At 46.0% G+C, this 27,710-nt stretch overlaps 1 protein-coding gene and 1 long non-coding RNA gene across 3 annotated transcripts; one reads left to right on the forward strand and one right to left on the reverse strand.

The window, feature by feature from the left end:
- The first annotated feature begins 11,807 nt into the window (after positions 1 to 11,807).
- Positions 11,808 to 16,785, forward strand: LOC127313508 (uncharacterized). 2 transcript variants are annotated; one of them, XR_007859033.1, is made up of 3 exons: positions 11,808 to 12,028; positions 16,311 to 16,398; positions 16,489 to 16,785. It is a non-coding gene; the product is annotated as an uncharacterized lncRNA (long non-coding RNA). The 2 variants fall into 2 exon arrangements; XR_007859032.1 differs by having other exon boundaries at positions 11,808 to 11,995.
- Positions 13,277 to 16,086, reverse strand: LOC127313507 (putative receptor protein kinase ZmPK1). Its single transcript, XM_051344001.1, has one exon. It carries the CDS (start codon positions 15,989 to 15,991, stop codon positions 13,574 to 13,576), a length of 2,418 nt encoding a protein of 805 aa, XP_051199961.1. The 5' UTR covers positions 15,992 to 16,086; the 3' UTR covers positions 13,277 to 13,573.
- Positions 16,786 to 27,710: the final 10,925 nt, after the last annotated feature.

Consider the following 27,710-nt stretch of genomic DNA (forward strand, 5'->3'; position numbering starts at 1 on the left):
CTTCACAACGGGCTCATTGCCTCCGCCGTTTCACTTTGGCAACCTCATCACCGTCAAGCTGTCGCCAGACAATTACATCTTCTGGCGTGCGCAGGTCCTGCCGCTCCTTGGGAGCCATTACCTGCTCGGCTACGTCGACGGCTCTCTCCCCTGCCCTCCCGCGCTGGTGGACAGCGTGAACGGTCCGGTCTACAATCCGGCGCACCGTGTTTGGATGGGGCAGGATCAGGCGAACCTCTCCTCCATCCAGGGGTCGCTTACCCCGGCTGTTGCCGGGCTCATTGTCTTTGCCAAGACTTCTCACGAGGCATGGACCATCCTTGAGCGTTCCTTCGCGTCGCAGTCGCAGGCTCGTGCTAGTGCCGTCCGTCGTCAGCTTGGCGAGTGTGAGAAACTCGACACCACGGCCACGGAGTACTACAACAAGGTTAAGGCCCTTGCCGACACGCTGGCATCCATTGGCCAGCCGCTCACGGACTCCGAGTTCAACTCCTTCATCGTCAATGGTCTTGATGAAGAATATGATGGTCTGGTTGAAATCATCAATGAGCAGGGGCACTCCAATCCTATGATGGCCCATGAGATATACTCCCGCCTTCTTCTTACTGAGCAGCGTGTTGAGGCGCGCCGTGCTAGCCGTGGCCGTGGCTCGGCCTCCGCGCATGCTGCCTACAAGGGCGGCTCTTCCGCCTCGGGCGCCCCGACGTCCGGCAAGGGGCCCGCGCCGTCCTCGTCCGCGACTGCTCCTCCTTCGACGCTGCCTGGCAGTGGGGGGCGGCGGGTCTGCCAGCTCTGCGGTATTGATGGTCATTGGGCGTCCAAGTGTCATCGTCGCTTCCAGAAGAGCTTTCTTGGACTTGGCAATGATGGCCGGGATACTGATACGCGTACAGCACGCGTCCGTTGGGAACCCCAAGAGGAAGGTGTGATGCGTACAGCGGCAAGTTTTCCCTCAGTATGAAACCAAGGTTTATCGAACCAGTAGGAGCCAAGAAGCACGTTGAAGGTTGATGGCGGCGAGATGTAGTGCGGCGCAACACCAGAGATTCCGGCGCCAACGTGGAACCTGCACAACACAAACCAAGTACTTTGCCCCAACGAAACAGCGAGGTTGTCAATCTCACCGGCTTGCTGTAACAAAGGATTAGATGTATAGTGTGGATGATGATTGTTTGCAGAAAACAGTAGAACAGTTGCAGTAGATTGTATTTCAGTATAGAGAATTGGACCGGGGTCCACAGTTCACTAGAGGTGTCTCTCCCATAAGATAAACAGCATGTTGGGTGAACAAATTACAGTTGGGCAATTGACAAATAAAGAGGACATGACCATGCACATACATATTATGATGAGTATAGTGAGATTTAATTGGGCATTACGACAAAGTACATAGACCGCTATCCAGCATGCATCTATGCCTAAAAAGTCCACCTTCAGGTTATCATCCGAACCCCTTCCAGTATTAAGTTGCTAACAACAGACAATTGCATTAAGTATTGCGCGTAATGTAATCAGTAACTACATCCTCGAATATAGCACCAATGTTTTATCTCTAGTGGCAACAGCACATCCATAATCTTAGAGGTTTCTGTCACTCCCCCAGATTCACGGAGACATGAACCCACTATCGAGCATAAATACTCCCTCTTGGAGTTACAAGCATCTACTTGGCCAGAGCATCTACTAGTAACGGAGAGCATGCAAGATCATAAACAACACATAGACATAACTTTGATAATCAACATAACAAGTATTCTCTATTCATCGGATCCCAACAAACACAACATATAGAATTACAGATAGATGATCTTGATCATGTTCGGCAGCTCACAAGACCCGACAATTAAGCACAATGGGGAGAAGACAACCATCTAGCTACTGCTATGGACCCATAGTCCAGGGGTAGACTACTCACACATCACTCCGGAGGCGACCATGGCGGCGTAGAGTCCTCCGGGAGATGATTCCCCTCTCCGGCAGGGTGCCGGAGGCGATCTCCTGAATCCCCCGAGATGGGATTGGCGGCGGCGGCGTCTCTGGAAGGTTTTCCGTATCGTGGCTCTCGGTACTGGGGGTTTCGCGACGAAGGCTATTTGTAGGCGGAAGGGCAGGTCGAGGGGCGTCACGAGGGGCCCACACCACAGGTCGGCGCGGCCAGGGCTTGGGCCGCGCCGCCCTATGGTTTGGCCACCTCGTGGCCCCACTTCGTCTCCTCTTCGGTCTTCTGGAAGCTTCGTGGCAAAATAGGACCCTGGGCGTTGATTTCGTCCAATTCCGAGAATATTTCCTTACTAGGATTTCTGAAACCAAAAACAGCAGAAAACAGCAACTGGCACTTCGGCATCTTGTTAATAGGTTAGTTCCAGAAAATGCACGAATATGATATAAAGTGTGCATAAAACATGTAGATATCATCAATAATGTGGCATGGAACATAAGAAATTATCGATACGTCGGAGACGTATCAGCATCCCCAAGCTTAGTTCCTGCTCGTCCCGAGCAGGTAAACGATAAACAAAGATAATTTCTGGAGTGACATGCCATCATAACCTTGATCATACTATTGTAAAGCATATAAGCTGAGATCAACTCATTCAAAGCAAGTATCTATATTGATATAAGAGATGATAATGCAAGAGTTAGACAAGCTAGAAGTTTTCATGAACCATTGCTTTAAAGACATGCAACCGTACAAAGTTCATTAAAGATGTATTAAGTATTCAGCATAGAAGTTCTATCCTTCATTCCAAGCATCAAGTAAATCTTCACAACATAAGAAGGATTCAGTCAAGTAAACATAAACATGAACGTCATGAATCAACTGTTTCGAAGTCTACTCAACCGGTGAGCGCAAGCATTTGGTATTAGCACCAGGATGTTATGGCATAAAGAACGTTAATGGGGGTTTGGAAGGCCAAATGGAAGAAAGGCTTGCAAAGCTGTAAATGACCATTAGACAAGAGGAAGCCTTATGATCGAAGCTATGCAAGGAGTAGTGATTGCCATGCAACGGATGCACATAGAGCTATATGTGTATGAAAGCTCTCCAATGGAACTAGTGGGGGTGCATCCAACTTGGTTGCTCACGAAGACCTAGAGCACTTTTGAGGAGGCTCATCATTGGAATATACAACCCAAGTTCTATAGTGTAAATTCCCCACATAGTTATACTAGTAAAACATGAAAACTCTCTCATATGAATGTAGGTGCTAAACATGAGCACAAATGATGACTATGAATAATGCGGGTGCTAAAACATGAGCACAAGTGTGGATAAAAGATAGTAATGCTGCCCCCTTTTTCTTTATTCTCTTTTTTTTTTCTTTTTCTTTTCCTTTTTTTTCTTTCTTTTCATTTTTTTCTTTCTTCTTTTTTTTTTCTTTTTGATGGCCTCCACGGCTCTTTTCATTTTTAGGGGCAACATCCTAATATGACAACACACTTTTTGGTACAAATAACTCATAATGAATGAAACATGATGTATGAAACTGTATGCCTCTGCCAGTGTAGCAGGATGTGCAATGATCTAGCGTAACATGGGTAAACCACACATTAGCTGTATATGATCATGCAAAGCAATATATAAATAATAAATGACAACATGGCATGTAATGTAAAAATGGATGTTGCATGGCAATATATCTCGGAACATCTATGGAAATGCTGTGGTAGGTAGGTATGGTGGCTGTTTTGAGGAGATGTATGGGCTTATGTGTAGGAGAACAAGAGAAAGTTCTCCCACGGGTTTGGATGTACCGGCGAAGTATGCACAATTCTCAATGTGAGCAAAAGGCAATGCACAGTACCGAAGAGGCTAGCAAATTTGGATGGTGGAAGTGCCAAAAACCGTAGCTTAACATTAATCAAAAAGAACTCACAAGCTTATTGCAAACAACTAGCAGGTTCATCATTAAGAGCATGATTAAAATTTTACTCCAAGGAGGGCCGTTCACGGTGGCACAAGTACCCCGCTAGCTCCCTCGACCTTCAGCACAACTTAGTTATTACGATGAACTCTCAGACATGGAAAGCTATCAAGTCCAACTACGCCTTCAACTATTTAAATAGAGTTTGTAGTACGGCACAAGCTTAAAGACAACAATCCACTACTAATTTTAACTTATTTATCCAGCAAGCCTTACCATCTAAATATCTCAAAACATTTGCAAAGAATCAAGTTATCAAAGCTCAATGTCCTACAAGTATTTTATTATATATTACCACATGCAACATTTCCCGTTTCCAATCATACAACAATTTAACGAAGAAGAAACTTCGCCATGAATACTATGAGTAGAGCCTAAGGACATACTTGTCCATATGCTACAGCGGAGCGTGTCTCTCTCCCACAAAGTGAATGCTAGGATCCATTTTATTCAAACAAAACAAAAACAAAAACAAACCGACGCTCCAAGAAAAGCACATAAGATGTGATGGAATAAAAATATAGTTTCAGGGGAGGAACCTGATAATGTTGTCGATGAAGAAGGGGATGCCTTGGGCATCCCCAAGCTTAGACGCTTGAGTCTTCTTGATATATGCAGGGGTGAACCACCGGGGCATCCCCAAGCTTAGAGCTTTTACTCTCCTTGATCATGTTGTATCATCTCCCTCTCTTGATCCTTGAAAACTTCCTCCACACCAAACTTAGAACAACTCATTAGAGGGTTAGTGCACAATCAAAATATACATGTTCAGAGGAGACATAATCATTCTTAACACTTATGGACATTGCACAAAGCTACTGAAAGTCAATGGAATCGAAATATCCATCGAACATAACAAAACAGGCAATGCGAAATAAAAGGCAGAATCTGTCAAAAACAGAACAGTTCGTATTGACGAATTTTATTGAGGCACCAGACTTGCTCAAATGAAAATGCTCAAATTTAATGAAAGTTGCGTACGTATCTGAGGATCACTCACGTAAATTGGCATAATTTTCTGAGTTACCTACAGAGAATTTTGCCCAGATTCGTGACAGCAAAGAAATCTGTTTCTGCGCAGTAATCCAAATATAGTATGAACTTTTCTATCAACGACTTTACTTGGCACAACAAAACACTAAACTAAGATAAGGAGAGGTTGCTACAGTAGTAAACAACTTCCAAGACACAAAATAAAAATAAAGTACTGTAGTAAAAACATGGGTTGTCTCCCATAAGCGCTTTTCTTTAACGCCTTTCAGCTAGGCGCGGAAAGTGTGTATCAAGTGTTATCAAGAGATAGAGCATCGTTATCATGAGCTCCCTCATCCGTAGTGGTACTAAGGGTTTTGTCAATTTTAGGCCTATAATAATACTTCTTTGGTTTAGGCACTTTAGAGACATACATAAACTTTTGCTCCTTACCCACATAAGCTTTCTCCTTATATTTAAGAGAAGAAAATGTTGAACCCAAGGTTCCCATAGCTTTTTCAAGTTCGTCAATCCTATTGGTTTGATCATCATGGACAACACAAGTTCCTAGGACACTAATTCTTTCATCAATTCCTCCTAAGGATTTATCAAGTTCATCAATTTTATCAAGTAACATTTCCAATTTAGTTTCAATACTTGGAAAATTTTTCTCTATGGTTTCCAATTTTTTCATAACATCTTCAAGAGAGATTTCAGTTTTAACTTCATCAACAGGGGGTATTCCAAATAGACTCTCAATGATACAGCTAGCTTCTAATGCAGGAGTACTTAGGAAGTTACCTCCCGCGAGACAATCAAGAACATACCTATTCCAGCTAGAGATACCAACATAAAAATTCCTGAGTAAAATAGTGGTGGAGTGTTTCTTAGTGCACCTATTATGGGCATTACTAATTCTATACCAAGCATCTCTTAAACATTCTCCCCCTTGTTGCTTAAACGAACGAACTTCAACTTCAGGATTACTCATTTTAGCAATAGTAAATAAAACAAACTAGATAAAGTAAATGCAAGTAACTAATTTTTTTGTGTTTTTGATATAGCAAACAAGATAGCAAATAAAGTAAAACTAGCAACTAATTTTTTTGTATTTTGATTTAGTGCAGCAAACAAAGTAGTAAATAAAACTAAGCAAGACAAAAACAAAGTAAAGAGATTGGGATGTGGAGACTCCCCTTGCAGCGTGTCTTGATCTCCCCGGCAACGGCGCCAGAAAAAGAGCTGCTGGCGTGTAGTTGACGTGGGAGTTAGAAATCTTTGTGGTGTAACTTTTCTTCAGTTCCCCGGCAACGGCGCCAGAAAAAGAGCTTGATACGCGTACATCACGCGTCCGTTGGGAACCCCAAGAGGAAGGTGTGATGCGTACAGCGGCAAGTTTTCCCTCAGTATGAAACCAAGGTTTATCGAACCAGTAGGAGCCAAGAAGCACGTTGAAGGTTGATGACGGCGAGATGTAGTGCGGCGCAACACCAGGGATTCCGGCGCCAACGTGGAACCTGCACAACACAAACCAAGTACTTTGCCCCAACGAAACAGCGAGGTTGTCAATCTCACCGGCTTGCTGTAACAAAGGATTAGATGTATAGTGTGGATGATGATTGTTTGCAGAAAACAGTAGAACAGTTGCAGTAGATTGTATTTCAGTATAGAGAATTGGACCGGGGTCCACAGTTCACTAGAGGTGTCTCTCCCATAAGATAAACAGCATGTTGGGTGAACAAATTACAGTTGGGCAATTGACAAATAAAGAGGGCATGACCATGCACATACATATTATGATGAGTATAGTGAGATTTAATTGGGCATTACGACAAAGTACATAGACCGCTATCCAGCATGCATCTATGCCTAAAAAGTCCACCTTCAGGTTATCATCCGAACCCCTTCCAGTATTAAGTTGCTAACAACAGACAATTGCATTAAGTATTGCGCGTAATGTAATCAGTAACTACATCCTCGAACATAGCACCAATGTTTTATCCCTAGTGGCAACAGCACATCCATAATCTTAGAGGTTTCTGTCACTCCCCCAGATTCACGGAGACATGAACCCACTATCGAGCATAAATACTCCCTCTTGGAGTTACAAGCATCTACTTGGCCAGAGCATCTACTAGTAACGGAGAGCATGCAAGATCATAAACAACACATAGACATAACTTTGATAATCAACATAACAAGTATTCTCTATTCATCGGATCCCAACAAACACAACATATAGAATTACAGATAGATGATCTTGATCATGTTCGGTAGCTCACAAGACCCGACAATTAAGCACAATGGGGAGAAGACAACCATCTAGCTACTGCTATGGACCCATAGTCCAGGGGTAGACTACTCACACATCACTCCGGAGGCGACCATGGCGGCGTAGAGTCCTCCGGGAGATGATTCCCCTCTCCGGCAGGGTGCCGGAGGCGATCTCCTGAATCCCACGAGATGGGATTGGTGGCGGCGGCGTCTCTGGAAGGTTTTCCGTATCGTGGCTCTCGGTACTGGGGGTTTCGCGACGAAGGCTATTTGTAGGCGGAAGGGCAGGTCGAGGGGCGTCACGAGGGGCCCACACCACAGGTCGGCGCGGCCAGGGCTTGGGCCGCGCCGCCCTATGGTTTGGCCATCTCGTGGCCCCACTTCGTCTCCTCTTCGGTCTTCTGGAAGCTTCGTGGCAAAATAGGACCCTGGGCGTTGATTTCGTCCAATTCCGAGAATATTTCCTTACTAGGATTTCTGAAACCAAAAACAGCAGAAAACAGCAACTGGCACTTTGGCATCTTGTTAATAGGTTAGTTCCACAAAATGCACGAATATGACATAAAGTGTGCATAAAACATGTAGATATCATCAATAATGTGGCATGGAACATAAGAAATTATCGATACGTCGGAGACGTATCAGATACGCGCAACAATGCGCGTCAAGCTGCCATGGCTGATCGCCCCGCCCCGCCTTCGAAGTCTCAGGGGCACACTCAGTCCTATTCCGTTGATCCGCATTGGTACATGGATTCTGGGGCAACGGAGCACTTGACGAGCGAGATGGGGAAGCTCCACACCACCGAGCCCTACCACGGGTCTGACAAAGTCCACACCGCCAACGGAGCAGGTATGCACATCTCCCATATTGGTCAAGCATCCCTTCTCACTAGCCATGCAAATAGGAGTCTTCAGCTTCGCAATGTTCTTAGAGTACCATCTGTGACGCGCAATCTTCTTTCAGTTCCTAGACTCACTGTTGACAATAATGTGTTATGTGAATTTCACCCATTTGATCTTTTTTATTAAGGATCGGGACACGAGGGACGTGCTTCTTAGTGGGCGTCTATGCCAGGGCCTCTATCGTCTGGAGCATCCTGGCGTCTCTCGCGTTTTCAGTGGAGTTCGCGTCTCGCCGTCACAGTGGCATGCTCGTCTTGGTCATCCTGCCACTCCGATTGTTCGCCATGTTTTGCGTCGTCATGAGCTTCCTACAGCACCTAGTAATAAAGATGTAGCAGTGTGTGATGCTTGTCAGCAGGGGAAGAGTCATCAACTTCCTTTTTCGGAGTCTATTAGGGAGGTCAAACATCCTCTAGAGCTTGTGTTTTCAGATGTATGGGGCCCTGCCCAAACCTCTGTTAGTGGTCATAATTATTATATCAGTTTCGTTGATGCTTACAGTCGTTTTACTTGGCTTTATCTTATCAAGCGCAAATCTGATGTGTTTGATATTTTTGTTCAGTTTCAAAAACATGTTGAACGCCTTCTCAAGCATAAAATTGTTCATGTTCAGTCGGATTGGGGTGGTGAGTATCGCAACCTCAACTCCTTCTTCCAGTCGCTTGGGATTGCTCATCGTTTAGCATGTCCACATACACATCAGCAGAATGGCTCTGTAGAACGTAAGCATCGTCATATTGTTGAAAACTGGTCTTACTCTTTTGGCCCATGCATCGGTTCCCTTTCGGTTTTGGAGTGATGCTTTCACCACTGCATGCTTTCTCATTAACCGTACTCCCACACGTGTTCTTAACATGAAAACTCCTATTGAACTTCTCTTGAATGAACAGCCTGACTATACTTTCTTTAAAGTGTTTGGCTGTGCTTGCTGGCCGCATCTGCGCCCATATAATAAACGCAAGCTGGAATTTAGGTCCAAAAAGTGTGTCTTTCTTGGCTATAGTTCCCTTCATAAAGGTTACAAATGTCTTCATGTTCCTACTAATCGTGTCTACATATCTCGGGATGTCGTGTTTGATGAGCGTGTGTTTCCCTTTGCCAAACTCCCTGTCTCCACCGATGAGTCTCCCTCCTTGCATTCATCTTCCATTGCCTCTGACCAATTTGATGATGTTGCATACTCTCCTGTACTATTACCTAACCATGGTGCAGGCACTGGACGTGGAGCTCGTTTGGAAATTCTGGAGGTCCCAGAACCTTCGTCGCCGCTGCCATCCGACGCGCACGTCGATCGTGCTGCGCCCCTGCATGGCCTCGGTCCGAGCGCCCATGCACGCTCGCCCGACCCGCCCGCCACGCCGCGGGCTGCCTCGCCTTCTCGCACTGGGCCGGCCTCGCCCCGGACCTGGCCTGCCCCGCCGAGCCCCACGCCTGCCTCCTCCTCGTCGCCCGCCTCTCCTGGACTGCCTCCTTCGCCGGGCAGTTCACCGCTCGTGACGCCTTTGGCAGATCCTGGCTCGGCTTCTCCGACGCGCAGTGCATCGCCCAGTCCCTCGACGACTGGGTCACTGTCGTCGCCATCGCCCAGCCCCTCGTCGGCTGGGCCCTCTTCGTCGACGTCCTCCAGCCCCTCCTCGGCTGCTCCTTCGACATCGACAGCTCCTGTGCTGCGCCCGCATACGCGCAGCCGAAGTGGCATTTTTCGCCCCAAGGAGCGCACTAACGGTACTGTCGCTTGGCATGCTGCGTGTATGGCTGCCGCAATTGCAGATCCGTCCTCCGAGCCCCGCACATACCAGGCTGCTATGAGTATTCCTCATTGGCGAGAGGCTATGGAACAGGAGTATCATGCTCTTCTTCGTAATGAGACGTGGACTCTTGTTCCTCCACCACCACGAGTTAATATCATTGATTCTAAATGGGTCTTCAAGGTGAAGAAGCACTCTGATGGGACTATTGAGCGCTATAAAGCGCGTCTTGTTGCTCGCGGTTTTCGACAGCGTTATGGCCTTGACTATGAAGACACCTTCAGTCCAGTGGTCAAGCCTACCACCATCAGGCTTCTTCTCTCTCTTGCGGTCACTCGAGGTTAGTCTCTTCGGCAGCTTGATGTGCAGAATGCCTTTCTTCATGGCTTGTTGGAGGAGGAGGTATATATGCGACAACCACCTGGGTTTTCTGATCCTGATCGTCCTGATCATCTCTGTCGTCTTACTAAAGCACTCTATGGGCTGAAACAAGCTCCTCGGGCCTGGCATGCCCGCCTTGCGACTGCTCTTCGTGCTCATGGTTTTACACCGTCTGCCGCTGACTCCTCATTATTTCTTCTACAGAAGACTGCAGTCACTATGTACTTGTTGGTCTATGTGGATGATATTATCTTGGTCAGCTCCTCTCAGTTTGCTGCTAATGCTCTTATTCGTTCCCTTGGTGCTGATTTTGCTGTCAAGGACCTTGGGCAACTTCACTATTTTCTTGGAGTGGAGGTTGCTTCTCGTGGTGCTGGACTTGTTATGACACAAAAGAAGTACTCTTTGGACTTGCTGCAGCGGGCTGGGATGCTCACATGTAAGCCGACTACTACACCCATGTCAACCACTGACAAGATTACTACTGTTGATGGTGAGCTTCTGTCTTCTGAGGATGCGACAGTCTACAGGAGTATTGTTGGTGGTCTACAGTACTTGACGATCACACGCCCAGATATATCTTATGCTGTCAACAGAGTTTGTCAGTATTTACAGGCGCCTCGCGACACTCCTTGGTCTGCTGTCAAGCGCATATTGCGCTATGTTCGACTTACTGTGTCTTATGGCCTTTCTATACGACCGAATCCCTATGGGGTACTCTCGGCGTATTCTGATGCGGACTGGGCTAGCAGTCCGGATGACAGGCGATCTACGGGGGGCTATGCTATGTTCTTTGGCTCTACTTTGATCGCCTGGAGTGCTCGGAAACAAGCTACTGTTTCACGTAGCAGTACTGAAGCTGAGTATAAGGCTGTGGCTGATGCTACTGCTGAGATCATTTGGGTACAGTCCTTGCTTCAGGAATTGGGTATATCCCAACCGCAGCCTCCTATCCTTTGGTGTGATAACATCGGTGCTACATACCTCTCTGCAAATCCGGTATTTCATGCCCGAACGAAACATATTGAAGTTGACTATCACTTTGTACGGGAACGTGTGTCACAGAAGCGATTACGGATCAGGTTCATCTCTTCTAAAGATCAACTTGCAGACATCTTCACCAAGCCGTTGCCTCTACCACAGTTCGAGGCCTGCAGGCGCAATCTTACCCTTCTCGATCCTTTAGGAAGTGGCTAAGATTGAGGGAGGGTGTTAGACCATGTATAGCTTCTGTATACGTGTACGTATTGTACCATTGTAACACACCCATTATATATATATAATGTGATAGGCCACCCCTAGAGGGTTGAGCCGGTTCCCTAATTCTATTGTCTCACACATACAATGTGCTTGTATCTCTAGCTGGTATTCATAACCTTTTTAGTTTCTTTTTTGTTGCTTTTTTCATTGTGTTTCTAGCCAGCTGGTGGCTTTGTTAATTCAAAGCGGGAGCCTTCCGTTGATTAAAAAAAAAGACTGAAGAGCAGTATATAGTACCATCTCCATGTGATGGATGTTGTTCACGCTTTGTGGGCTTTGTGGGCTTCGTGGGCCGCGGAACACAGGGGAGCCCTGCGGGCGAAAAGCCGTAGGACGGTAGGAGTCGCGCGCGCGCTACTGAGCATTTCTCCCGCAGGCCGCGCCGCGGCCCCGCCTCGTTGCCGGTTGCCCTCGTCGCCTCCGCCTCCGCCTCCATGTGTCCCCCACCTACGGCGCACCCTGCCGGCGAGGTCGCTGCCAGATCCCGCGGCGCCGATCGCAGAACCAGCGCTCCGCTTCCGCTCCATAGGTCACTCTCCGTGTTGCACTCCTACCTTTCCTAGTGAGTTCCGCTAATCCCCTTCTTGGGGGTAATAACATCGGTTGATGCAAAGTCCACTTCAGCTTGGGATCGGTTTACTGCATAATATTTTTTGCTATGTGAGTGGTAGCATGCTTTGCCTGACTTCGTGGATTTATTCCTGTGTAGCCCTCTGTGATGAATAGAAGATAGCAAAACTTACAAATAAAGAGACACTGTGCTCACACTCTACTGACTTGGACTCCCCATGTTTTTTTTTTTTGAACTGACTCCCCATGTTACTTTTATAGCACTTTCTTTAAAAGTTATTTGCCTAAAATGCTTACTAATTGCTAGAGGATGAACAGGCACCAACTTGTATCAGCAGTGGACAAATAAATCTGAAAAGAAAGATGAATCCGTTTCGTGCTTAGGAAATCCTTATAGAAAATTGAGTACAACTGCTCCTTTTGGTAAACATCAACTAGATTCATCAGCGAGTATTGCAAAGTAATCGCCACCGAAATCTTCCATGACAAGTCTACTAGTTTCATTTATGGATGCAAATCGGTGACCCTTAGTGTACCCTCCAACCCTCTTTAGCTCTACCAACCCTTCAACACTTTTGGAAGAAAAAAAAACAGTTCATTTGTTTGAACTAAAGAGGGTGTTTGCATCTCTAGTTCCATTGCTAGAAGAGTTGATGATACCTTCTGTTGCGATAGAGATACAGAGATTTGCATCTCTAGTTCCATTTCTAGGATTTACTGATTGAATGGAGATTTATCTGGGCATGCTTGCAGTGTTCTGGACCTAGGTAATTGCCATGCTAGGCTGTTACTGTGAATTCAGCTAAATTGTGCCTGTGCAGCAGATTCAGGGCTAAAAATGCTCTGGGTGCAGATTACTTATGCTGTTATGTGCATATTAACCCATTGATACTTTATTTTTCATTTGGGGTACAATACTTACACCCATCTAGATCCACTCCTTGTTGCCTTTGTGAAATGACAAGTAGGCTATTGGCATCTTAAGGTATATAGCCATCGATAAAGTCGTTCTGACTCTGAACTTCCTTTTGCCGCGACATGACTGAACTATGCATTGTTAGTTATACTTCTACAGGGCTCATAAGTTGTGTTCAGCGACTGAGCTTGCCTCCTGGATATGACGAAACAGGTGTCAGTGGAAATGTGGAATTCTCTGCAAAACAGGTGGTCATAAGATTCACTAAATCTGAATATCGATATAGTAGGTTCAACCAAGACAGCAACATGCATTCTCAGAAAGGAAAAGCCAAACCATCAACATATCTTGCATTGATGGTAAATCACAAGCACACAAAATCTTAACTTCTTACAATACATACTGGCATAGGTTTTGCACAAGTATTGGTGTTATGACTCTACATAAGCTGGTATAGTGTGTTCAAATACAAAATTTCATACTGGTATACAAATGACTCATGCAGTTCTTGATTTGCATGGATACGCATCATAGATATCTTGTTTTGGATCTAAGACTATGCATAGATGCTGCCTACTATATCAAATAACTCTTTTTTTTAGCTGGTAGAATACTGCTGAATTATGACACTGCCTCATCAACCGAAAGAAGCATCTGCACAGCATTTTCCATAGTGGGCCTTTTCCTACTGTCTTCTTCTATGCATGAAACAGCCAACTTGATCATCGTTCTTGCTTGCACATTATTGAACTGGCTGTCCAATCTGGAATCAATGAAGTCAGCGATCCATAACTGTTCGCCGCCCTCCAGCATCAGATTTTCTGCAAGCATCCTATTAACCCTTCGGAGGACCATTTCCACTTCCTCGTCAGCATCTGATGCCCACTCTGAAACACGAGCCCCCTTCAGTAGTTCTAAGAGAACAACTCCGAAGCTGTAGACATCAACCTTTGCGGTTATTGGTGCGCTAGAGACCCACTCAGGAGCTATATAACCTCTAGTTCCATGTATCCGAGATACACTTTTATTGGACCCACCTCTATTCAGAAGTTTTGCAAGGCCAAAGTCAGTGATCTTTGGCTCCATTTTCTCACCCAAAAGTATGTTCTCAGGCTTCAGGTCACAGTGGATAACCCACTCCAAGCACTCGTGATGAAGATAGGCCAATCCTTTTGCAACCCCTAGAGCAATCTTAAATCTTTCGTTCCATTGAAGTAAGATATGAGAGCCCTTGCTACTGAATAGATTTTTATCCAATGATCCATTCTCAACGTACTCTAAAACCAATATCCTGTGTGGACCATCAGAACAGAATCCCCAAACCCTCACCAGATTCATATGGTAAATCCTTCCAATCACACTCAATTCATGTTGGAACTCTTCTTCACCTTGGTTTATATCTGCCAACCTTTTCACAGCTACTGCCCTGTTATCTTTCAATACCCCCTTGTATACAAGGCCAGATGCCCCCCTCCCAATCTGATCCTTAAACTTTCGAGTTGCTCTCTGCAACTCCTTGTAAGTGTACCTGCGGAAATGGTTGGTTATCATTTCATAGCCAACCTCAGCTGGCCATACTCCTGTTAACTGCCTGCCCTCCCTTCTCAACATAAACCAGCATCCTAATACCACAAATATTATCTCCACACAAAATATCGCTGATAAGAATCCATATAAGTACTGATATTGTGATCCCCTCTGACTACTATTAGGTTTATCCAGAAAATCTGAAACGAAATATTGGTTCTTTGCACTACATTTAGGAACATATCTAGGACTAGAAGGATGAGAGTGAGGAATAGAGGACCTTGAGACATTTAATGTCTTAGGAAGCTTGAGATAGATAGAACCAGATAACTGTGGGCTAGTTACACCACCACCAAGGAACGACTTTGGATAGCAGGTTCCAACTCCTTGCCAGTATAAGAAACCTTTGCAATTGCAGTCCTTCAAACATATTTTCTTGCAAGTACGGAAGGAAACTAAACTATGCTTGCTTTGATCATAACCTATGAAGTCAGTGCTGGGTAGTTTCACAAATTTGATATCCTGTTCATCACAACTGAGGTTAAATTTTGGCCTGCAACCTTTGGTCCAGTCACTTTGGTCGATGATCTCATGTCCAGGGGCACATGCACAAGCAGGCCTAGGTGTATACACACATATTCCATTCATACCACACACACCACGTACAAAACAGGTCTGACGAAATGCCATCCATGTGACCGACCATCTTCCATTTGGCTTATTTAAACTGTATAATCTAAGGTTGCCATCATAATCCAATGTTAGCCTCCTCATAACACCTAGACCCCAATCAGTAGCACTAAAAGTTAAATTATCACTTCCAAGGAAATAGCCCCAACTATCAAGGACCCCAATTGTTGTGGTATTAAATGAGTTTCTTTGCTTTGTCCAGATATTACTATCAGGGTTTGGCCAATAAATAAAAGAGATATCCTTCAGATCATGAAACAGTGTAAGTATATGTTCATCATCAAAATGGAAGCTGTAGTTCCCATGAACAAGTAACCTATTAGTGGAGACCAACTTTGTAGAAGCAGTAATGTTCTGATACGGTAGCAAAGTATCAGTAGGAGAATCAAAGCTTTGCCATAGGATGATATCACCTTTGCCCATCACGATGAGGTTTCCTGTGTCCAACAACAGAGCTTGTTCGGCATTTGATGAAGAGTTCACAGTGTTCCCCCACACGAGCTGGCCATTGTAATCTTTTACAACCATTCTTCCATCTGTATATAACATGACTTCGGATCCCCAGGAGTACACGGGGTGGAGGTGATTGGCGCTCCAGACAACAGTCTTTTCAGCTGTGCTGGTGAACCAGATAGAGAAGACAGAAGCATTATGGGAAATATTGTTGAAGCCGCAGGTGAAAGCGCCATTTGGTGAATGGAGAATGTCTGAGCTATCCTCTACAGAGAGAGAGGAGCCTGGCAAGAGGAATTCATGAGCAGAGATGCGCAAAAGCAGAGGAGTCAAAGTTAGTAGAAGCAGATGGGTAAAGCGTGCATCCATATTTGTTGCAGGCTTGAGGAACTGAGTTGATCTTAGAATTACCACAAATGGTGCTATTATAGGAATCACGGGAAGAGGTATACTTCTCTATAGAATAGTCATGCTTGAGAGTGATAGTTTGCTCTGTTTCGCCAAAGATTCAATTAATAGTTCCCTGTAAAGTCCGACCGAAGCGTTGTAGAACTGTCTCTTTGTTCAGTTAGCTTGACTCCCAAGTCCAAGGCATCATTCAGTTAGCAGAGTTTTTATTAGTATTTCGATTGTGCGCTGACAGTGAATACATGGTCAATTAATTTGCTATGTACAACAATGGCTGCAGGGTCCAATTTAAAACGGTCAACTTTGCAGGATGGATTTCGTTGTTGCACACAGCCTTCTCTCATATTGCATCTTCCTTTTTTTGACTGGTAACTTGTTCTACTCAGTCAACAATTCAACTATGTTGTTAAGTGTTTCTCTTTCAAGTTACAGCGTTGTAGAATTGTCCCGTGTTTCAGGCTTTCAGCTGGCTGATGTATACTCCTCAAATAAAGCTTCAGGGGTATTATTTGAGCCACTCGTGCTTCGCTCAATCATCCATCATGCAGCTGATAAGGGAAATAAAATCTCCACTTTGCCAGGTCTGCGTGGTCTATCATTCACGTGGTGTCCAATTTGTATCCACCACTTCCAAGTAATTGGTCGCATGGTATTTGTGTAAATACTTCCTATCACACTCAGTCCATAAAAATTCAAAGATTGAGCATTCAGACAGGAAAATAACAGTTATGGCTTCATGCATTGCGATACATCAATCCATTTGGCTTTCCCCGAAATGTTAGCATCAGACTGGAGAGTGGAGACTCGGCAAATTTATCTCCAGTCATCGGAGAGCATGAGCACTAGTGCTCTGAATTCTAAAACAGCAGCAACACACTTGCCAATCACAATGCTACCGAAGTCCCTCTCTCGGCCACGCTTTACCATGTGAATCCTTTTAAGCAAGCGTGTTCGTCAGTGCTTGATTCACTCGCGCAATTGTGTAACTAAGTTATTTGGAAAATAATTCACATCTCTGATTACCAACTGGCTTACTGATCCATTACATGTGACATGCGCCCCAAAGATATAAACTGATAGCTTCTTCAGTTAGCTGAACACTGTCGCCACAACTTTTAACGTGGACTTTTAGCATTGGGGCTTGACTACGTAGCGTCCTATGTACTCAGGTGGTGGCGTGGTGCTAAAGTATCGTGTAAACGGTTCTAAGGTGACGATCCTTCTTTTCAGAATGAATATTCCATTTGTCTTTCAAAAAAGAAGTTTGGGCAAATCACGATTTGAAAATGAACCGATAGTTCAATACTTTCTGCCAAAATGCAAACTGGCAATTCCACTTCGAAGCACTCACCATCCTACCGAAGTCCCTCTCTCGGCCACGCTTCTCTCGAGTCTCGAGTGAGTCTAAGGCGTTTGGGATTCATTAAGCCACTAAGAGCATCTCCACCGACGCGCTCCATAGCGGTCCCGATAGCGCTTTGGAGGCCGGCTTGGTTTTTGGGCTCACACCAGTGCGTCCCAAAAGACGCCCGCTAGTTTTCGAGCCCAATAGAATCGTCGGCATCCCCGTGCCGGCTCCTTTGCGTAGGGCGCGAATCGAGCGCGCCGGTGCCTCGCGACACGTCAGAAAACGAGTGTGGGCTCCGTCTGGCAGCCAAACGCACCGCTTTCCCCACCTCCTATCCACGCCTGAGCCGACTCCCACCCCTCTAGATCGTCGATGTCGCTGCCGCGCCCCTGCTTGCAATAGACACCGCCGCCCATCGACACGGCCGCCACCCCCTCGATCGGCGGCCGCTGTTTCTCCCGGAACAGAGCTCACCACCACCACGCACAACCGCCCTGCCCAAAAGGTGTTCGTCCGATTGCCGTGATGGACAGCGACGACGAGATGATGGTGCAATTGTTCACACAGGAGCAGAACGATGAGGTTGTCCGGCGGCAACATCATCAGCTGATTCTGACGAGCATGTTGCGCGTTCGCCAGCCTTCTTTTGTCGTGCCTCGGCGCGGCGGCTCAAAGCCAGGCAAGAGAGGAACATCAACCGGCATCGTCAAGACGACGCAATGCTGCTTGACGCCAACTACTTCAATGACGGCGCGACTCATTCGCCGAAGGAATTTCGGCGCTGGTTTAGGATGAACAAGGAGCTGTTCTTGAAGATTGTCTACACCGTCAGGGAGTACGACGACTACTTCATGGCCAAGCAAGATTGCACAGGTTTGTGGGGCTTCACCTCAATTCAGAAGTGCACTGTTGCAATGCGCTGTCTTGCATACGGAGCTCCTCCAGATACAGCCAATGACTACCTACGGATGGCGGAGTCGACATGTATAGAGACTCTCTACAAGTTTTGCCGAGCCGTCATAGCGGTGTTTGCTAAAGACTATTTGAGAGTACCGAGGGCAGATGATACAACTCGGATCCTGCAAAAAATGCAACAAGAGGGTTCCTGGGATGCTCGGAAGCATTGACTGTATGCATTAGGCTGGAAGAATTGCACTTTTGCTTGGCAGGGGATCTACAAGGGACATACTGGTGAGCACAGTGTCATTCTTGAGGCGGTGATAGACCATGACCTATGGATTTGGCATGCATTTTTTGGCATGTCAGGAACGAACAATGATATCAACGTGTTGCAGCGCTCTCCGGTGTTTGCCAGGCTAGCCGAGGGACAAGCTCCTTCCGTAAACTTTGAGGTAAACGGCCACGCATATAACAAGGGGTACTATATAGCTGATGGTATCTACCCCACATATGCTACATTTGTGAAGACAATTCCGTCTCCAGCAAACGAGATGGACGCTTATTTTGCAACATGCCAGGAAGCAGCACGCAAGGATGTTGAGCGTGCTTTTGGGGTTCTTCAGCAGCGTTTAACCGTTGTCAGGTACCCTACTCTCACTTGGTCTGAGTCTCAGATGTGGGAGGTGATGAACGCTTATGTGATCATGCTCAACATGATCATTGAGAGCGAGCGCGACGAACATGTGCAGGATGATGAACCATTTAATTATCAAGGACCACTTGCTGAGGTAGATCATGTACCTCAAGAATTTGCCGCTTTTCTTCATATGCACAATGAAATTCGAGATGCAGGTGTCCATGCACAACTTCAGGCGAATCTAGCTGCGCATTTGTGGGCGAGGAGAGGAGCCGTCAACAATGCATGATTTTTATTTCTATTTGTTTGAATGTATGAATAATTTAATTTCCATTTATTTTATTGTATGAATAATTTAAGTACTATTTGTTTGGTTGTATGAATAATTTAAGTACTATTTGTGTGATTGTATGAATTATTGAATATAGTATGAAGAAAATGTGATTGATATGTTGTTTCAAAATATTGTAAAAAGAAAAAAAATTGGGGGCCGCTGTATGGGAGGCGCCGGTGTGGAAACAGTGTCCCCAAATAGAGGATGCGCTGCCGGCTCCCCCATACAGCAGTGTCGACGACCCTACCGATGACTATTTGGGGGGCGCCGGTGGAGATGCTCTAAGCACTTGCATCAAGGTACTTAAAGTATCAGGACAACCAATCTTGCAATGTTTAAAAGCAAGATGGATTTGTTTCTCATGAAGGCAAATGAGTAACCTAAAGAGCTATGCACTCGACTCGATGACCTTATGATGGGTGACAAGGGTTTAACTTGTCAATGCCTACAGATTGTAGACTTGGGTTTTCGTAGAAAGTAGAGGGCAAGTAGATCTCGAAGGTTCAGCCGAAAAAGGTGCTCGACTATGAAAAACTAGGGTTATGTTGAGAATGGATTTGATCCCTTCTTTCTCCCTCGGCTCCCCTTTATATAGGAGGTGGAGCCGAGGCTTTCGTATCGTACAAGTTACAAAGTCCGGGAGGCTATACGAGTCCTTCCCGTATTATTACAAGACTCTTTATTCCTAGTCTATCTCTACTTTCCATATCGATGCTTATTGGGCTTCCAGGCTTCTTGAACTTCGGGTCGTGGGCCTTCAGCCATCCTCGGGTACTTTATTCGGTAGGCCCGTTCAGGATGCCTATGTCAGTAGCCCCCGAGATTTTGCTTGAATCGTAGAGTAGAGTAAAATCTCCGCCGTAAAGTCAATACATACATTCTTCGGATTACCATAACAGTTTTCCTAAAATATTTATATTTTGTGCAAGGATAATGGTAGATGGGGCTGGTTCATCTGACAGATCAGGTACCAGTTAACTGCTCTCGTGGCAAACCCACAAAAAGCTACTTCAAGGCCAAGTCCCTGGACTCGACCCCGGGATACTGCCATAATTCTACATGCGCCGCTTAAGGTCTTATCATGAGCCGAATTCCAGTCATATTTTATCAAGTACCTAACGCGTCCGCTAGGATTTTTCTTCGCGTCTATTGACACGGATAAAGTAGTAGAACGCATTCGGGTGCGATACCACGCCACACAGGACGGATCTTGGGTCTTACCTTCATAAAATATTACCGCATCCATAATTTTACCGCAGCGGACGCGCTCTGTGAATATATTGCCGAGTGCCTTTGTCGGCTGCTGGAATTGCTAATTTCTTCGAATTGTATAATGATAATATCTTGATCTCCCGATGGGAATACATGACGAGTTTTATGTAACTCGAAGATGTACGACGATAATTTGTCGCATTATATTTTTCTTTTCATCCTCTTGTTTCTTCTCCTTCTCATATTTCATCGGGTGCACGACCAGCGCTCCCGATGGGAGTAGCCCCCGAGGCTACAACCAAGTGCTTGCACTTGGGTGTAGGCTCAACTACTATTGTCCATCCACTCTATATTTGTAAATCCAACTTGCCGCTCCCTTTCTTTCTTTATTTCATCGGGTGCGCTATTAGCGCTCCCGATGGGAGTAGCCCCCGAAGCTACAGGCAAGTATTTGCACTTGGCTGTAGGCTCAGCTTTTGCTACTTTGACCAACTCTATATTTTTGTCTTTCAATTTGTTCTCTTATCAAAAGTGTGAACAATACTTCTGATAAGAGTAGCCCCCGAGCATATGAACAGATGCTTGCATTTGATCATAGGCTCCCGAAGTTTCTCTATTAGAGCACTCGAAATTTTATTGTCACTATCTTTAATAGAACCACTCGAAGCTTTGCTTGAATGACGTCATTGCTGATGATAACCACGATTCCATCCTTGGAAAGCCACGGCTCCTGTCACCTCACTGGACTGTGGGTCCAAACTTCTGCACCGTCGACACATCGCGCAAGTGGGGGACACACGTCCCCCGTAATTTCCGGCATGCGCGTAGTAACTCCGTCCAGTAATTTTGGGCTGACGAGACCGTTTTACCCTTTTGGACACGCGTAAGGCTAGAAACGCTTCCTCTTTGCATCCAACGTCGCGGCAGGTTAGCTTCTCTCTATAAACTCACCGCATCGTCCTCATTCATCCCCTTCGCCGCGCCGCACATCTGCTCCTTCTCTCTCTCTCCGCCATTGCCGTCCCTCTGAGCTCCTCGCGCAGTTGCTGTTTTTGCTGCTACTACTTCCTATTGCTACTTCCTGCATGACTCGCACCAAGCACTGCACATCTCGCGCCCCTGACGCCAGCGAACCCATGGAGCAGGCCAAGATCTCCGGGAGGGAGCGCTCGAATATAACTTCCTAGGACTAGAAGATATGCTGAAGAAGCTGGGCCTGTTCGACAAAGAATTTGTGCGCTTTCCAGGTGATGAGAGCACTCCGCGTCCTCCCATCAATTTCCGGGTAACATTCGTTGATTTCCTCTTCCGTAGCCTTTCTGTCCCCCTCCATGAATTTCTTCGCGGTTTACTTTTCATCTACGAGATTCAGCTGCACCAGCTGACCCCCAAATAGATTCTGCACATTTCTATCTTGATCACTCTCTGCGAGTGTTTCCTTGGCACCCACTCTCACTGGGGCCTCTGGAAATGTATCTTCTACCTCCGGCGCAACAACTTGAAAAACGTCGCCTACAATGTAGGTGGCGTTGTTATCTACGTTCGCCCGGATGTCGACTACTTTGATGTCAAATTCGCCGACTCTGTCCAAGGCTGGCGCAAAAAATGGCTCTATATAGAGGATCAATCTTCTGTCGGCCAAGAATATGGCATTGCGCCCTTCGACACTGACGAGGAAATCCAAAGGCGCAGATCTTGGGATGCTGAAGCAACTTCCGAAGAAAAGGCGGCCACAGAAGCCCTGATCAGCCGCATCCATGAGCTCCAAAACACTAATGGAGCCAAATTATCGGGTGTGCAGATTATTGCATATATTCTATGCATCCGCGTTCAGCCCCTTCAGGCCCGAAGAAATCCCATGTGGATGTATTCAGGTCCCGAAGATTCTGATAGAGTCTCTGCCGAGCTTCCACTAAAGGACTTGGAAAGACTTGTCCGCCGTTTTACTTCGTTGAGCAAAAATAACGAAGTTCCTTCTTCCTGTCGCGTGGTGCCCTTCAGCGGTAGCCACGCTCTTCCCGAAGTAAATAGCCTTTCTTCGAGTTGCTTAACTATTTTTTCGACTGCTACTTCGTTATCCTTGTATACTCTTTTTTTTTCTTGTTTTGCATTCTGTAGCGGCACCAAATTCTATCTTCTCTTCCCCCTCTTCCTGAAGGTGGAGAGGGGGATGGTCGGGTAATTGTCACCGACGATTCACAGGAATCTCTTCGTGAGAGTGAAGGCGCAGGTTCACAAAAATCTGCGGGTTCCTCCGAAAAGGAGTCAGAGTCAGGGCAACCCTCTTATTCTGCTCATTCGATCTCTCCTCCTCTTGCCACTTCTCCTGATGGGCGCGGAAAAGAGGAAGAGAGACGATATCAAAGATTTCGGCGCATCCAAACCTGCCGAAGAATCTTCTCTGGAGGAAGATGAGGGCGCCTTTGACCCCTTCGCCGATGCGGGCGCTGTTAGCTTGTAAGTCGCTATTTCTTGTCTTTGTCTGCCTTATGCTTTTTTCCAATACTCTCATATTTTGCTTTGCTGCTATATTGTCAGGTGTACTGAAGGGGCAGAGGAGGAAGGACCTGCAACTCATGGAGCTACTCCTACGAGTACTTCCCACACCGGGGTTCTTTCTGAAGAAAACCGCACTGCCATGGAAACTTCGCCTCCTCCGGAGCGTAGCCAAAAAGCGTCGACTCCGGAGCCCAGCCCCCGGGCGCCTCCAGCTAATAAAGCTAGGATCGGGGCTGGGCACACTCAAGAAGTTGTTGCTGGGAGTTCGTCGCCTCCCTTCCTGGAAGATGTAAGTTATCCTCTCCATGCACCATCTCTTTTGCTTGTCGAGTTTTTCCTTTCTGAGGGTATGTTTCTATCTTGTCAAATATTTGCAACGTTTGATGAAGGATCTGATCCACTGATACGTCTCCGACGTATCGATAATTTCTTATGGTCCATGCCACATTATTGATGATATCTACATGTTTTATACACATTATATGTCATATTTATGCATTTTCCGGCACTAACCTATTAACGAGATGCCGAAGAGCCAGTTGCTGTTTTCTGCTGTTTTTGGTTTCAGAAATCCTAGTAAGGAAATATTCTCGGAATTGGACGAAATCAATGCCCAGGGTCCTATTTTCACACGAAGCTTCCAGAAGACCGAAGAGAAGACGAAGTGGGGCCACGAGGTGGCCAAACACTAGGGCGGCGCGGCCTGGCCCTTGGCCGCGCCGGCCTGTTGTGTGGGCCCCTCGTGACTCTCCCGACTCTGCCCTTCCGCCTACTTAAAGCCTTCGTCGCGAAACCCCCAGTACCGAGAGCCACGATACGGAAAACCTTCCAGAGACGCCGCCGCCGCCAATCCCGTCTCGGGGGATTCAGGAGATCGCCTCCGGCACCCTGCCGGAGAGGGGAATCATCTCCCGGAGGACTCTACACCGCCATGGTCGCCTCCGGAGTGATGAGTGAGTAGTTCACCCCTGGACTATCGGTCCATAGCAGTAGCTAGATGGTCGTCTTCTCCTTATGTGCTTCATTGTCGGATCTTGTGAGCTGCCTAACATGATCAAGATCATCTATCTGTAATGCTATATGTTGTGTTTGTTGGGATCCGATGGATAGAGAATACTATGTTATGTTGATTATCAATCTATTACCTATGTGTTGTTTATGATCTTGCATGCTCTCCGTTATTAGTAGAGGCTCTGGCCAAGTTTTTGCTAGTAACTCCAAGAGGGAGTATTTATGCTCGATAGTGGGTTCATGCCTCCATTAACAGTGACAGAAAGTTCTAAGGTTGTGGATGTGCTGTTGCCACTAGGGATAAAACATTGATGCTATGTCCGAGGATGTAGTTATTGATTACATTACGCACCATACTTAATGCAATTATCTGTTGTTTGCAACTTAATGCTGGAAGGGGTTCGGATGATAACCTGAAGGTGGACTTTTTAGGCATAGATGCATGCTGGATAGCGGTCTATGTACTTTGTCGTAATGCCCAATTAAATCTCACAATACTCATCATATCATGTATGTGCATTGTCATGCTCTCTTTATTTGTCAATTGCCCAACTGTAATTTGTTCACCCAACATGCTATTTATCTTATGGGAGAGACACCTCTAGTGAACTGTGGACCCCGGTCCATTCTTTTAATCGAATACAATCTACTGCAATACTTGTTCTACTGTTTTCTGCAAACAATCATCATCCACACTATACATCTAATCCTTTGTTACAGCAAGCCGGTGAGATTGACAACCTCACTGTTTCGTTGGGGCAAAGTACTTTGGTTGTGTTGTGCAGGTTCCACGTTGGCGCCGGAATCCCTGGTGTTGCGCCACACTACATCTCGCCGCCATCAACCTTCAACGTGCTTCTTGGCTCCTACTGGTTCGATAAACCTTGGTTTCTTACTGAGGGAAAACTTGCTGCTGTACGCATCACACCTTCCTCTTGGGGTTCCCAACGGACGTGTGTATACACGCTATCAAGCATATTTTCTGGCGCCGTTGCCGGGGAGATCAAGACACGCTGCAAGGGGAGTCTCCACATCGCAATCTCTTTACTTTGTTTTTGTCTTGCTTTATTTTATTTACTACTTTGTTTGCTGCACTAAATTAAAACACAAAAAAATTAGTTGCTAGCTTTACTTTATTTGCTATCTTGTTTGCCATATTAAAAACACACAAAAAAATTAGTTACTTGCATTTACTTTATCTAGTTTGCTTTATTTACTGTTGCTAAAATGGGTACTCCTGAAAATACTAACTTGTGTGACTTCACAACCACAAATAATAATGATTTCTTATGCACACCTATTGCTCCACCCGCTACTACAGCGGAATTCTTTGAAATTAAACCTGCTTTACTGAATCTTGTTATGCGAGAGCAATTTTCTGGTGTTAGTTCTGATGATGCTGCTGCCCATCTCAATAATTTTGTTGAACTTTGTGAAATGCAAAAGTATAAAGATGTAGATGGTGACATTATAAAATTAAAATTGTTTTCTTTCTCATTAAGAGGAAGAGCTAAAGATTGGTTGCTATCTCTGCCTAAGAATAGTATTGATTAATGGACTAAATGCAAGGATGCTTTTATTGGTAGATATTATCCCCCTGCTAAAATTATATCTTTGAGGAGTAGCATAATGAATTTTAAACAATTGGATACTGAGCATGTTGCACAAGCATGAGAAAGAATGAAATCTTTGGTTAAAAATTGCCCAACCCATGGACTGACTACTTGGATGATCATCCAAACCTTTTATGCAGGACTGAATTTTTCTTCGCGGAACCTATTGGATTCAGCTGCTGGAGTGTAACATCCCAAATTTCAATAAAAAGAAAGTTAGAGAATTCCAGAGAGCAAAATTTCAAACAAACAAAAACTTTTTAAATTGCATATAGTGCCATGCATAGGACTTGTGCATTTGAGTGATATGCCATGATGATTGTTATTACTTGTATGTGCTATACTCTAAAACCCTAAAGTGATCATAAGAAGATCACAAACTAAATAAATCAAAAAGAGGAAGAAAATCCAATAAATGAAAAACCCTAAAAACCCTCACATATGCTCTATGGCATTTTTATAAATTTTGACCCTAGACCAATTTGGTCTTCACCATTAGTTGAATAATGTTACTAAACACTTATTACAACTTTTGGAATCAAAGAATCACAATTCAAATGATTTTCAAATGCAAAACTTGTTCACATATGATAATGGTCAAAACTGCCAATTATAGCCTGATCACTACTTTGAGCCCTTGCAATTCAATTTTCTCAAACCAAACCTTGCTAACTCTTTGCACCACATCCAAGTCAACATCAAGGTGAACACTTTTTGTAAAGATTACCATGCCAAATTCATTCTTGATCTTTAGCTATGCTCAACCAAAGTTGCAACTATTTAACATATGTAACAATCTCCCACTTATCAATTTTTTTACAATTCTTCGAATTCAACCATTCCACCACCACCTCTCATCACCTCTGGTCATTTAGAACTCAATCAAACACACCCAATGCAAAACTTACCACCAATTGAATTAAACCAAATTTGGACAAAAATCAAAAATGGCATCTATGGAACTATTTGACACTATTTGAAATAGTGATCTACCTAGCTCTAATCTACCCCAAAGCTATTCTACATGGTCCCCTGGTCCCCTCTCACTCTTAAGGTGCATAGTAACCCTAAGAGGGAGGGCACACATGGCATAGCCATGGCCATGCCGGCCATGGGCACGTGCATGCCCCTCCCCTCTCTCCCTTCCTCCTTAGCCACGACCACCGTGCCCAAACGACGCCACCTCATCTCCTAGCACCGCCTAGCATCGCCACGATCGAGGAGGAGCTCGACACTGGCCAGACCAGCTCGCGCCCATGGCGTCCAGTATGCCGCTCATGTCGCACGTGGCGCGCCACAGACGCGTCCTGGACAAGCGCCGCGCCACCACCTCGAGCACGCCCTGGCCCCTCCCTCGACAGGTTGAGCACCGCCATGACACCTCAGCCGCGCCAGACACGCTTGGAACCCAGACCCGTGACCGCCGGCACCGGAGACGACGACAGGTTCCCGTGAACACCGCGGCAGTCGTGGAAGCGAAGCGACCAACCTAGCCACCGCCCGACCCCGCTATCGCCACCATTCGCTTCACCTGGACAAGGAGAACGTTGCCACGCCCTCGCCTAGCTCGACCGCTCGCCGGAAACGCCGCGCCATGGTCGACCACCTCACTGCCCCGCAGCACCCTCACATTGCTATAAAAGGAGACATCCCCTTGACGATCTAAGCACACCACCGCACTCGCCACCTCTCACTGCTTCTCAACCACCTCACCACTCACTCGATTCTCGCCGGAGCAAGCTCAATCGGAAGATCACCGCCGCGGAAGCTCTGCAGCAATCGCCGGCAATCCAGGCCACCTCGAGCTCCGCCACTGCTACCAGCCGCTTCACCGTCGTCCACAACTTCACCGAGCATTCTGCCAACCCTAGCTATAGCCACCGTAAGCCCTCCGACCCCCTACATGAGCCGCCGGCGAACTCTCTCTCTCGCCGGCGAGACGACGAACCTGAGCCGTTAGATCGCCATCTAATCCTACGCTCCACGTTGAAACATACCGCTTCGGGTTTAAATAGCCGCTGACATGCGGGACCCCCTGGTCAGGCAGCCCACGCGGGCACAGACGCGTGGTGGGCTGGCCTTGGGCCGTTTTAAATCTTTAGGCCCAGTTAGTTTTCCCGCCGGCC

The sequence above is a fragment of the Lolium perenne genome, chromosome 7 (assembly GCF_019359855.2).
Source record: "Lolium perenne isolate Kyuss_39 chromosome 7, Kyuss_2.0, whole genome shotgun sequence".
NCBI classification, from domain to species: domain Eukaryota; kingdom Viridiplantae; phylum Streptophyta; class Magnoliopsida; order Poales; family Poaceae; genus Lolium; species Lolium perenne.